This window comes from Lemur catta, chromosome 14 (assembly GCF_020740605.2).
Source record: "Lemur catta isolate mLemCat1 chromosome 14, mLemCat1.pri, whole genome shotgun sequence".
NCBI lineage: Eukaryota > Metazoa > Chordata > Mammalia > Primates > Lemuridae > Lemur > Lemur catta.
In genome coordinates, this window is record NC_059141.1 from 47489099 (window position 1) to 47503593 (window position 14495).

A 14495-nucleotide genomic window follows, 5' to 3' on the forward strand; every position below is an offset into this window, starting at 1 on the left:
AGCTCTGCGGCCCAGACCCTGACAGGCCACGGACAGGTACCGGTCTGCGGGTCCCCGGCCCCGCGGTTGGGGACCGCAGCTCTACACGAGCTATCCGTGGACTTCAGGAAGCCACGGATGTTGTACCCTAAGATCTTTTTTTCCTATTGGTCTTCTATTCACAGGCAAGAAAGCTAACGAGTTCTCAAAACCCAGAAACTCTGGGAGGGAGAAGCTGGGTTGCGGTCCAGAAAGGTGGACGAACGCCTCACCCCTGGATTAAGAGAGCACATCTCTTGTGAGGCCTAAGGAAGCAGGGCCCAGGTAACAGCTCCCACCCTCGGCAACCCGGCAACCGGGCAACCCAGCCCAAGGAGAGTGCCTCCCGAACAAAGCCTTCTATTCTTCCTTCCTTCCTTCCTTCCCAGCCACTCAAACTTCCACCCAGAAGAGGAACGGGGTGTGGCCAAAGGGCCCGACGGCAAATGGCTCGTCCCGTGACAGAAGGAAGGACAAGGAGGACCAAGCTTACCAACAGCCTCGCAGACCCCGCCCACTCTACGTCATCCGCCGCGGCCCCGCCCCGTCCTCCGAAGGGGGAGCAGGAGGCCCCGCCTCCAAACGGCCTCTCCTCGGAGGACCGGGCGTAGGGCGGGGCGGGAGGCCGGGCTGGGTGCAGGGGAAGGGGAGGAGAGGAAGGGCGTGGTCACGTGTGGCTGGCGGCCCGAGGTCACGTGACGGGGTGCAGTTGCTGAGGGAGCCCGGGCTGGGAGTTCTCCTGAGGGAAAAGGAGTGAAGTGGAGGGGACGCGGCGGCGGCGGCGGCGCTGATAATGGTGAGTGCGCGGTGGCTCGCGCGCTGGCCTCCCGCCCTTGTCCCGGAGCGCGCGGCGGGACGGCCAACTGCGGGCCGGGCGTCGCAGGAGGAGGGGACGGGCGAGCAGGGTGGGGAGCCGGGTTAGGCCTGTCGGGCCACCCTGGGGTCGGGGAAGAGCGGGCGGCGCCGCCTCTTCCCGGTCCCCGCGAGGCCGGAGCACCTACGGGCGGCGGCCGCTCTCCTGCCATGTCGGAGCCCTCTACCAGCGTTCTTCGACCGGCTGTGGGGGGCCCTGGCTGGGGACTCGGACCCCCCCCTGTGCGGGGGCTTGTCGCTGCCTCCCCTTCCAAGGTAGCCTGTCCCTCCGCTCCTCCCAGGCAGCCTTGCTTCCATACAGGTTGGGTGACGCGAGGAGTCCCCCCCAGTTCCGGACTCTGCGGGGACTCTGGTCACTCAGTGTGTCACAAGCTTGATAAACTCCGAATTTTTTAACCTGGATATGATGATAGTCTTTGATTGCATTACCCCAGTTCAGGCTTTTTATGTTGACGCTTGTAAAATGAGAGGGGAAAAATAAAAGGACATTGGAAAGGGGAACGTCTTTAACTCAGAAGACACCAGCTTGGTACCTGCCTAGCACTGGCTCTCATTTTCTTCCCCAAGCCATTCTATGAACTTTACGCGTTGGGTTGTTGAAATGGCCTAGGAATCAGAGGGAGGGAAATCAGAGCGCTGTAGCCACAGTTAATGGGAAGCACGAGAAATGGTGCTTCCCACTAACTGGCCGTGGTGGCGGTGAACTTCGTGTGTGTCGGCAATCTCTTCTAGACTGGCTCTCATTTGGCTCATTTTATGGTAATATTCGTTAATTCGTTTCATTTAGCAAGCGTACGTTGAGCGCCTACTGTGTACTCTTATACTATCTGCTTTCCCAAAGCGCACTGATTGAATAAACTGCTTGGGGCTTTTGACTAAAGGCCAAGCCAGGTTTATTTAAAAAAAAAAAAAAAAGTATTTTGAATAGATAACTTTCAAAGTCAGAAATCGTGTTGCTTTCATTAAAAAAAAAAAAGTAAAGACGTATTCATTCTTGGAGCTTTCTTTCATTCAAGAAATAATTACTTAGGTGTGTCCAGGGACCCTGGAGTAAAACTGAAACAGCCCTTGCCTTCTCTCTTACAGCTTACAACCTAGGGAGAGAGAAACATTTATTTGTGTGAATTATATTTTTAACGTGGAAAGTACAGTTGTGACAAATACTTAAAAGGAAGTATTGGGGGGGGGGCCTTGCCTAGTCAGGGAGTTAGGGAAGACTTCCTTAAGTGAATATAATTTGAAAAGAAATCTTAAAAAGTCCTCGTTTTTTTTGGTTATATATGTAGTTATTTTAATAAGCTTTTTGAATTATGTTCAAGAGCACTTTATTTTTATTTTCAATATTCTCGTCAAGCAAAATTATAAAGCTTTAGAACATTGAAATGGGTACAAATGTAATATATATGTGAAATTTTGCTGTTTCATTGCTTATGTATGGGCTAAGTGAATAAATTTTGACAGCCTTCCACCTCACCTTGAGTTGCATTTGTTTATATCCATTAGACTTAGTGACATTTCTTCAGTGAGGGCTAAAAAGCTTGTTGTCTTTTTTTGTCTCTAGATATAATTTTGCTAGATGGCTTACAAATTATGTGAAAAATACTACATTAATCTGAAGTCAGTGATAGGATGTTTAGGCCAAGATTAGAAAACCATAAAAACAATTGCTATGTTTTCATGGTCATATATATTGCAATCTAGTGCTCCCTAAGAGTTTTAACTTGTATATTAATTGTCTAGTATCGTTCTTAAAAATCTCATATTCTGAATGCTTACTTGAAGATATCTTTTCCAAAAGAACTGAGTGGTATTCTTACACTTAAAAGATCTCAAAACTGCCTTCTGTAATTTCAGCAAAAGTCTACATTAATGTAGCATAACCTTTTACAATTTTTATTCCCTTCTAGTCTTGACAATTCTGTATTTTACTTCCTCTTTCACATACTAGAAGTATTGATTTGATTTGTGAATAATTAGAAAAAGAATTTAATTTCATGACTTTTTATTTGAAATGACAGAAGATGCACATCTTGACAAAAAACATTGACAGCAAGACTTTGGGTAGAAAATCTTTTTCTTTCAACTCTCTTTAGAAGGAAAACAAAAAAGACAAGCTCCCCCCCCCCCCCCCCCCCCCCGCAGATATTTTTTCTTTCTGTTGTCTAGTTGTTAAAATCTAAGACATCCACAATTTTCTGGACGCTTCTTTTAGTAAGACTAGTTCATTTTTGATGTGTCCTAATGTAAAAAACTGAATGTTAACGAAATGCTAACCTATTACTTTTCTTCATATGCTATACTAGGCTTTTTAAAAAATACCTTCTGATCTCTCCCAATTTTACTTTTTGATTGTATTGAAAAGTAAGTCAATTTTTTAGTTATGAAATATTTTGTGCATAGAGAAAATAATAGAGGGTAACATATAGTTTTACATATATTTTTAATGCTTAGGAATTTTTAATTTTTAAAAATGATGTCAAAATAAGACTTAATTGTTTATAATTACATTATTAGTTAATTGTGAAGTTTTATAAAACAGTCCATTTTATACTGCTTTAATTAGTGTCAATTTTAGTTTTGTTAAAATTTTGTTTAATTTTGATTATTTGATCTTTTAATGTCAGCTTTCAAATCCTAAGTGCAGCTCTATGTGTTAAGCATACGTATGTGGAAAAAGTTACTATAGTGTCTCCTTTTATCTGTAAAACAATTTTTATGGTTTTCTTTGAAGTACCTCTGGGACGTTTCAGGGGGACTGAGAACATTAATTTTAATTTTCCTGCCTCTTTTTTTATAACTCACACTAGTTAATGTTGTGGGTATCATAGGAAGGAGAGCTCATTCTCTTATTGCCCTCACTGCCAATTGGTATTATCTTTTAACATATCTGATTTTGTTTCCCATCTAACAGAACTAACTACTTGAAGGTGTCTTCCACCCTTTCATAATTGCTCCTCCTACACAGCCCCCTTCCTTGCAGGCTCAGTGATTTGCACATAGTTGATAATTAGTAAATATCAGCTGGTTGATTTTTGATCTGCTTTATATGTCTCATTTCTCTATCCTTTAGGAGAAAATGTACTACAGTATTTCAGAATTTGCCATTTTGAGCAAGGTTTGAGTTTAAAACTTGGAGTATGAAAGCTAACTATTAATGGGTAGTGCATGTGACCTATCGTTGATACTTTTCATTTTCTCTTTTCTAAATTAATTCAGAATACTTTTCTGATTAATATTTGTTTTCTGGTTAAATTTGAATTTGTTATTTGTAACATTGCCAGAAAAGGTTAAAACATCTTGTCAAAAAGAAGGTTTGCTTTTTGTGTCTTTGGAATATGTCAAAAGTACTAATCTGGCAGTTCTTTTAGTTGGTTTCTTAAAATTATAGTCCCTTTTGTTAATAAAGGATTTAGGAAAACTCTATCTCATTTGATCACTTTGTGCGCTAGGTAGCTTTAGGAGGTCATTAGCTTGCTTGCTGTTACCTTGCCACCTGAGGACAAAACTGAGATTTAACACAAATTCCATGCTCTACTTTGCTACTACATCAATGCTGATTTGCTGGGAAAAGGCTAATCTTACCAACTATTCCAGATTTCAGCTAATTTCACTTGTATATTCATTTATTATTATTAGGATGGTATGTGTTTATTCAAAATTAATTTAACATTCAGCAAGTATTTGAATGCCTTCTACTAAATGCCACACATTGCTTTAGGTGAGCAAAGGATGAGGTATTTGTTCTTATGGAGTTTACAGTTCAGTAGGAGAGTCAGGTACTGTATAAATAAGGCTTGTGAGACCTGAGTTTGGAGAGTCCAATTTTGATTAGGAAGTCAGGGCCTCTTAAAGGAGATCAGTCAAACTGATACTCAAAGGGTGAATTAGTTAGGATACTTTGCTTGGCTCTAGGACAACAAGAACACTGGCAAATGTGAAGGAGCTGTTGCAGAAAGAACTCCGGTCATCTGAGACTGAGTGGCTGGAAAGATGGATAAGGCCAGATATATGTAGGCCACATAGGGAATACGTTGTGTGTGTGTGTGTGTGTGTGTGTTTGTGTTTAAAATAACAACTGAAGTAAACTATAAAAAGTACACAAGTATATAGCTTGATGAATTTTCACAAAGTAAGCATACCTGAATATCAAGTGCTCAGCTAGAAAAAATAGATTACTATTAATACCACCCCAGAAGCTCCCTTTGTGCTTTCTTTGTTTTTTTTTTTTTTGAGACAGAGTCTTACTCTGTTGCCCGAGCTAGAGTGCCATGGCATCAGCCTTGCTCACAGCAACCTCAGACTCCTGGGCTCAGGCAATCCTCCTGCCTCAGCCTCCCGAGTAGCTGGGACTATAGGCATGCGCCACCATGCCCGGCTAATTTTTCTATACATATTTTTAGCTGTCCATATAATTTCTTTCTATGTTTAGTAGAGACGGGGTCTCGCTCTTGCTCAGACTGGTCTCGAACTCCTGAGCTCAAACGATCCGCCTGCCTCGGCCTCCCAGAGTGCTAGGATTACAGGTGTGAGCCACCGCACCTGGCCTCCCTTTGTGCTTTCTTTCAACCACTTCCTGACTTCTAATACTATAATGTACATCACATGTTTTTGACTTAATGTATATGTGGAATCATACAGTGTATATTCCTTTTGTGTCTGGCCTCCTTCACTGGACATTATGGGATTCATCCTTGTATGTAGTTGTATCTCTTTAATTCTGTTGCTGTTTCATATTCCCACGGTATGAATATATACTAAAATTTATGTATCCATTCTCTTGTTGATTGATATTTGGATTGTTTGAAGCTTTTATGAACAATGCTGTTATGAACATTGTTATAGTTGTCTCCTGGTTCATGTATGTATATATGAGTTTATGTCTAGGATATATACCGAGGGGTGGAATTGCTAGGTCATGGGATATGTACATCTTTAGCTTTACTAGATAATGTCCAACTATTTTCTATAGTTGTTGTTACAATTTACACACTCACTAGCCCATTGAACCATTTTTAAGCAAGGAATGATATCAGATTTATGTTTTTAAAAGCTTGCTCTCACTGTTGTGTAGGACAAAGAAAAAAGGGACGGGGGATGACATAATAGGAAATTGTTCTCTGTAAATTTAAAAAGACTAGAAGACTTGCTTTCATTGGTGGCAAAAATAATCCATAACTACATTCAATATCAAAATTGCTGATGAATGCTGCATTATTACCAACTAATGTGTTTTAGTATTGATAAGCAATTAATTGATCTTTGTCCCTTGTTTTTGTCATATTTAGGAGTTACAGAACAAAGTTTGTATTTTTTTTGGAAAAATTAACAGAAATTTTATTAGTTTCCTCCATTAGAGCCAATTTTACTCCAAGGGCTTACACAGTGTAACATACCAGTTCAGACCTAATACGGCAATAGATTTTATAATAAGCAGTACATTGTGATAATTCATTTGGGCTTGTATAAGTAATTTGAATTGTATAAGTTCTACTATAATGAAAGCACCTGATACAGGTATAACTAAAGGTAACTTTTCAAGTCCAGATGTTAAGAGGTAATTTCTTAGATTTCTGATATATGTTAGTATTTGATTATTTACAGTGGTTACCAATGGACTTGACTGAAATTATAGCATGCTTAAATTTGTTTAGGGTTTTGTCTTTTTTTGTGGCAAAAAACACATTACATGAAATCCACCCTCTTAAGTGTACTGTACAGTATTGTTAACTATATACATATTGTTGTACTCAGTTTGTTCATTTTTGATGTAGCATTTAAGTTCTTACCATTTCCTTGAACTCACAGATTTGCAGTCTAATGATAGGTCATAGGTAATTAAATTTGGATTACAAAATATAGTGACTAAATATGGTAATAATGAGCATTTTCATTTTATTTCAGAGTTTTCTTGGAGGCTTTTTTGGTCCAATTTGTGAGATTGATATTGTCCTTAATGATGGAGAAACCAGGAAAATGGCAGAAATGAAAACTGAAGATGGCAAAGTAGAAAAACACTATCTCTTCTATGATGGAGAATCTGTTTCAGGGAAGGTAAATCTTTTGCTTGGCAAAATTACCTAGTTGTAGGATATTAGAATTAGTCATCAAAATGGTCTCTGCTTTTTCTAAATTTGAATGATTTTATTAGAGATGGAAATTTTTTTTCTGAAGGTCAGCTAAAATCCTTGATTGGTTAGAACACTTACAGGAAAGATTCTTACCCAGGAAGGCTTTCAAGGGTAGAGTCTCTAAATTTCATGCAGAATTTTCTGTTTGTGACTGTGTGTATCTGTCTAGCTTCTAAGTTTCTCTAGAATGGGGCTGTGATCCACCCAAAGTTTATTTCTCCTGTCTGTTGATCTCATTTCTTGTTACTCTGTAGAGGACCTAAGTACTTTTGGAATGTATCTGTGCATGGTCAGATACATTTATGATGCCTTCTATAAGGTTTCATTTTTTTCCCCTTTTCCTTATCCAGTGATGTACAAGATTATCCTTATGTTTTAGGATCAATACTCTGTAGTGGTAATCAATAGTCTCTGATACTGGGGAATGGTAATATCAAAGAAAAAAGCAAGCCACAAAACGTGAAATAATTTTTAAAATATAAAATATTAAGATTTTTCTCCCTTGTTAAAGTAATACATACATGTGGTAGACAGTTTGGGAAGTAACATATGTATAGTCTTATCATATGGAAATAATTCACTGTTAATATTTGGGTATGTTTCCTCTTAACCTCTCTACATTAATTAGTGACTACGTATATGTAGTATATTAAGCATACCTTTTCCCTATTGTTGGATATTTAAGTAGTTTCTGTTTTTCAGATGGCTTTTAGTATATCATCCTATCTTTGGTAATATGGACATCACATACATGCATTTTCTCTAGACTTCTGTAGGATTGTTTCCTTAGAATAGATTCCTGGAAGTGAGTTGCTGTACCAAAAGACATGAATATTTGAAGGATCTTAAACACATTAATCTGGAAAATATATTTGTATCAAGTAACTTGTCACCTGTAGTGTCTTGTTTTACCCAAAACAGCACTTGAATATGATCGCTTTTTAGTGCTTGCTAGTTTGATAGGCAAAAATGATTTTATCATTTTATTTTGCATTTTTTTTGGTTACTAAATAGGTCAGACTTAGGTTTTTTAGCCATTAGAGGTTACTTTTTTACTGCATTGTCTATTGTGGTCCTTTGCCAGATTACCAGTTGGGGTCTTAGTGTTGTATCTGAAAGTGAATTTTTTTGGTTTTGAACTTTACTTCCCTGGTACTCTTCCTTTAAAAAGATGGAGAGAAAGAGAGAGGCCTAAAGGAGAGCAGACAAAATCATCAAAAGGATGGAAGAAGGCTGGGTGCGGTGGCTCATGCCTATAATCCTAGCACTATGGGAGGCTGAGGCGGGAGGAACTCTTGAGCTCAGGAATTCAAGACCAGCCTGAGCAAGAGTGAGACCCCGTCTCTACTAAAAATAGAAAAATTAGCCCGGCATGGTGGTGCGTGCCTGTAGTCCAAGCTACTGGGAAGACTGAAACAGGAGGATCATTTGAGCCAGGAGTTTGAGGTTGCAATTGAGCTATGATGTCGCCACTGCACTCTAGCTGGGGTGACAGACTGAGACTCTGTCTCAAAAAAAAAAGGGGGGGGGATGGAACATGTCAAATGAAAGAAGAGTAAAAGAAGTAGTGTTTGGCCTATGGAAAAGACAACTTGTTAATGGTTTGGGTAGGAATACCAGTCTAATCTTCGTTCTAGGAAGAGTGAACCTGCTAATAAATATCTTAGGTATTTCATTCATAGATAGAACAAGTAAGTATCTCTTCTGCTAAGTTGTAAGCTCTTTAAGATCAGGGGATCAGAGTGTTCTGTTGTCTCCTTAAAATATAGTGTTAATTGTATAATAGGCTTTCACTAAATATTTATTTCATTTATTTACTGATTTTATTATTTTATTTACTGTTTTTAGGCTAGTAGAGAATATTTCCTGTCTAGTTCAAAGTAATCTTAATATCATCTGGGCCAATTGAATGTTCAAGGCTAATGTTTATGGGATAAAGGAAGAAGGGAATGTTAACGATAAAAATAAAGCTATTCAATGTGTTTTTTAAAAAAATAGTTGGTGTTGAAATTATAATTGGAATTGCTGGAAATCATATGTAGATCTAATAATTATAGATTGTTTTTTAAAAATGATAAAATCTCTTATAGGTAATTTTTTTCTGTTGAAAAGTTACTGTATCTTGAATCTGTTTATTGGCCTGAGATGTTTTTCATTTTTAACCTTTTTATTGTAAAATAAAACCCATGTACAAAACCACACAAACCAAAAATAAGTTATTATAAGACATATTTTTTTGTAATCACCAACTAAGTCAAGAAATAGAACTTTGACAGCTACCCCATATGTCCTGTCCCACAGCCCCCTCCCCTCAAAAATAACCACTATGCTGACTTTTATAGCAGTAAACTTTCTTATGTTTTCTTTTTTGGTTGTTTTTTTGAAGACATGTTTTTGCTCTTTTGCCTGGGCTAGAGTGTGGTGGCATCTGCAACCTCAAACTCCTGGAGTCAAGAGATCCTCCCACCTCAGCTTCCCGAGTAGCTGGGACTATAGGTGCATGCCACCACACCTGGCTAATTTTTCTATTTTTTTGTAGAGATGAGGTTTTGCTATGTTGCTTAGGCTGGTCTCAAATTCCTGGCCTCAAGCGATCTTATCGCCTTGGCCTCCCAAAGTGCTAGGATTATAGGCTTGAGCCACTGCATCTCGCTGGATTTTTTTCTTTTTAAGCTTTTTTGAGATATATATACACACACCATAAAATTCACCCATTTTAAGTATACTTAAAATTTAGAGTCAATTTACAGGGTTGTGCAACCATCACTATTACCTAATTCCAGAATGTTTCCGTTACTTAAAAAAAAAAATCCCAAAAAACAAAATAACAAAACCCTATACCATTAGTGGTCACCCTCTATCCCCTTCTTCCAGCCCCTGGCAACCACTAATCTACTTCATGTTTCTATAAGAATTTACCTATTCTGGACATTTTATATAAATGAAATGATACAATGTGTGGTCTTTCCTATCTGGTTTCTTTCACTTAATATAATGTTTTTGAGGTTAATCCATGCTGTAGCATTTGTTGTCAGTATTTCATTTTTTAAATTGCTGAATAGTATTCCATTTTATGGGTATACCACATTTTGTTTATCTACTCACCAGTTGATGGGCATTTGGATGTTTCCACCTTTTGGCTGTTTTAACGTTTGTTTACCAGTTTTTGTGTGGACTTACATTTTCATTTCTCCTGGGTATGTATACCTAGAAGTGCCATGGCTGGGTCTTAGGTAAACTTATGTTTAACTTTTTAAGAAATTGCCAAGGACCATAGGAGTTTTTAGTGGTTTCCTTGCTAACTGGTATGACAAGATGTTCTAGGGTCTTATTTTCCTGCTTCAGACCTGAAATTGGCCAGATCTTTTAACCATAATTTGCGTGCTAGGAATGTTCATTGCTATTGGATTGGTCATTGTTTCTAGGCTTTTCAGTTGATAGATTTTATCCTGAGATAAAATACCTCAGGAGTTCATGTTGTCATTTCCTATTCAATTTCAGGGTTTTTTACTTAACCTCTTTTATATTACATATGTATCTCCTCTCTTCTGCACCAAGAATCCTGGCTTTCAGAGACATAGGGGAAGATACAATTAGCATATCCCATAATTTACTCATTTGCTTTATTCCACATATATATATATACAATAGTCTCAGAATAATAATACTAATATTACCACTACCAATATAATTATAAAATTAGTTTAAAACTATTTTGCATCTGCTATCTCTATTTTACCCTCCTTTCATAAGTATACCATAAGTACATTGTCAGAGCATACATCCTTTTAGTCCTCATTTAGTTTTGTTTCATAAATAATTGTTCATATAATGCTTACCACCAGTCCTTATGTCTTTGTCTTTTTAGTTTTGTTGTCTGAACTCATTTTCTAGTTAATAGAGTAGGATAGATTTCTTAGGAAATGCTCATGAGGACAATAGTCCCTAAGTTTTTGCATGTTGATAATGGCTTTTTTGTGTCCTTTATATTTGAAGGTTAGTTTCACGGAATATAATAAGCTTGGATTACATTTTCCTGAGTATTTAAATCTATTACTCCATTGTCTTCTGGCATAGAGTATTCTTGACAAAGCCCAATTTAATTTTCCTTCTAACATGGCGTGCTCTTTTGCATTGATGGCCAAAGGATTTCTTTTTCTTTTGCTTTAAGGTCCAGTGATTTTACTAGAATATGTCTTGATGTTATTCTTCTGGGGTGATAGTCTCAGATCCCTGGTATGTATTTTCCTTAAATAGCCTCATTTTTTCTTTTAAGGAAAGTTGTCTTGAATTATAGCCATTAGTATTTGTTCCATTCCTTTGCTTTGGTTTTCTTCTTCGTTTATTATCAATATTTTGTATCTTACTTAACTATCTTCAATATTAGTCCCTTTTTCTTGAGTCCTTTTTATCTCTTTAAATTTCAAAATTTCTTTTCACCTTCTATTTTTAAGATGTTGTATTTTTTTGTTTTTGTATTCCATCTAGTTCACCCTTCATTTGTAAAATGATTTTTTTAAACTTATTTATTTATTTATTTATTTTTGAGACAAGGTTTCACTCTGTTGCCTGGGCCAGACTGCAGCGGCATCATCATAGCTCACTGCAATCTCAAACTCCTGGGCTCAAGCAGTTCTCCTACCTCAGCCTCCCGAGAGGGTGGAGGCTTGTGCCACCACACCCAGCTAATTTTTTCTATTTTTTGTAGAGATGGGGTCTGGCTGTGTTGCTCATGCTGGTCTGAAACTCCTGACTTCAAGCAGTCTTCCCATCTCGGCTTTCCAAAGTGCTAGGATTATAAGCGTGATCCACCACAGCCAGGCTTAAAATGTTTTTTTGTTTCTAATTATTTTCTGATTTTTCTTACCCTAAAATTTTTTTTATGTATTGTATCATTTTCTTAATATCTTGCAGCCTGTTTTGAAATAGGTTACAGTTTTGATCTGTTTTGTCTGTAGAGATGTTAATATGTTCCTTCACTTTTTCCTTAAAATAACTTTTTATGGGATTTGACTTTCATATTTTTACGTGAAATTAGTTTTCCTGAACTTTTGGAGATTTGATTTAGGATAGTTTTTCTAACCAGCTGTCTTAGATGGTAGACCTGGCTGGTTAGTTTTGAGAGTTCATGTATTATTGGATTGTGCAAAACCCCTTCCAGTTTCAGCTCTAATTCTGTTTGATCCACTGTGCTTTCCAGTGAAAATATGATAGCAGGTTTGAGGTTCTTAGGTCCATGAGACACTCCATTGCTTGCCTTTAATTCATCCTGGTATCATGCAGCCATTGGTATCATGGAGATTTTGCAGGTATTAATAGTTTACCTACTCATGGTATTTTGGGATTGTGGGGATACCTTGTTTGTATGTTTTTGAGTGTGTGTGTGTGTGTGTGTGTGTGTGTGTGTGTGGTAAATATGGTCCTTAGATTTTTTTGGTTTTGCTGTCTAGTTGGTCTGGTTTTTTTTTTTTTTGTGTGGGGATCTGGGTAGATTCAAAGACTATGTTGCTGTCTTCTCAGAAATTGACCTGAGATTTTAAAAAGTTCTGTGTAAACCATTTTGGCAGTTTAGTGATGTGTATCAAAAACTTAAAAAATGATTATCATTTATAGGAGCCAGAATAGGCTGGATTATACTGTGTTAACAGACAACCCCAAAACTCAGTGACTTAAAACAACAGTGGCTTCTTTCTTGCCCAGGCAACATGTCCCTTGTGAGTCATCTGAGGGCCCTGCTCTGTGCCATGTCCACTGGTGGAGCAGCCACCACCTGGAACATTACAGTCATCATGGTAGAAGAGAAATTTCTACAGGGTCTCTTACAAGCAATTAAATGCCCCATCCTAGAAGTAACGAAGATTACTTTTGATAAAATTCATCATCTCTAGAATCAGTCTCATATATCACCCAACTACAAGGGGGACAGGGAGCACAATCATACCGTGCACTCAGAATGTATACAGCTGGAAATATCTGAGCAGTGCTAATAATGATTAGTATGAATTTGACCCCAAAATTCTTCTGATAAGAATTTATTTGCACTGTTTATAATATTCAAAAATTCAAAGCCACTTAAATGTCCAAACATAAAAAACCCTAAATTATGATAAATAACCATTAAATACTTATAGCGATTAACGTGATGATATAGACCTGTATTGATATGAAAAGAGGTTTGCTATAATAACAATATTTATCGAATACTTCCCATGACCCAGGTATTCCTCTAAATTTTTCACAATAATTCATTTTTATTCTTCTTGTGGGTACTGTTAATTGTTTTTGTTTCATAGATAAGGAAATGTTAGCTCAGAGGTTGAGTAACTTGTTCAAGATTGTACAGTTAATGTCATATGTAAAATGGGTTACAGGACAATATACTGTGTCTTCATTTTTTTGTAAAAAAATGCATAGAAGATTTTCATTACGATTTAGTTTTACATATTTTAAAATTAGTACTTCGGATTAGTGTAATAGGAAACTAATAGTAAAAACAAGTTGGAGTAAATAAGATGCACATCTTTGTAGAAATGTGGGACCACTTATCTTTTACATGGTCTCTATGTTTCTTTCATGTTACATATAGGTAAACAGAGCAAATACATTAATACAGTAGGTTGGGTATTTCTAACCCAAAAATATGAAATGCTCCAAAATCTAAAACTTTTTGAGAACCAGCATGATGCTCAAAAGTCATGGTCAAAGGAAATATGTCCATTGGAGCATTTTGGATTTCAGATTTTCAGATTAGTAATACTCATCCAGTAAGTATAATGCAAATATTCCAAAATCAAAAAAAAGTCCAAAACACTTCTGATCCCAAGCATTTCAGATAAGAAATAACCTGTATATTAATTTCCAAGATTTTTAGCATCATGACCCATTTAGACTCTTTTTAAAGGTACTCAGATACATCATTTTTACCATTTCTCTATACACACATTCATTTGCTACTAAAAATTAAAATAGCACATTGAAATTTCCTCTTATTGCAATTCAAATATTTGAAAACCAGAAAATCTAATTAATTATTATGCTCTAGCAAACTACCCAATGTTCTCTACATTCTTTCCCCACAAGTTACTTTGCTTCAAATTCCCTTCCCCTCCTCCTTCCCTTCTCCCCTCCCCTCCCGTCCCCTCCCTTCCATAGCTGGGACTACAGGCACGTGCCACGACCCCTGGCTAATTCTTCTATTTTTTAAATAGAGACAGGGTCTTGCACTTACTCAGGCTGGTCTCAAACTCCTGAATTCAAGCAGTCCTCCTGCCTTGGCCTCTCAGAGTGCTAGGATTATAGGTGTGAGCTACTGTACCCAGCCGAATTTTCTTTTTTTAATAGAGACAGGGTCTTGCTCTGTCACCTAGGCTGGAGTGGAGTGGTACAATAACAGCTCACTGTAGCCTTGAACTCCTGGGCTCAGGGAGTCCTCCCACCTCAGCCTTCCAAGTAGCTAGGACTATAGGTGCATGCCAC

The 14495-nt window shown here is 37.7% G+C and overlaps 1 protein-coding gene across 1 annotated transcript in view; it reads left to right on the forward strand.

Annotated features, from left to right (window-relative positions):
* Window positions 1-566: 566 nt before the first annotated feature.
* The window catches only part of VPS26A (VPS26, retromer complex component A), a 36309-nt gene continuing 22380 nt past the window's right edge, over window positions 567-14495 (forward strand). The window contains exons 1-2 of the mRNA XM_045569312.1: window positions 567-814; window positions 6793-6942. Coding sequence (XP_045425268.1) covers window positions 812-814; window positions 6793-6942 — 153 coding nt within the window. The 5' untranslated portion in view covers window positions 567-811. The remainder of the gene's footprint in view (window positions 815-6792; window positions 6943-14495) is intronic.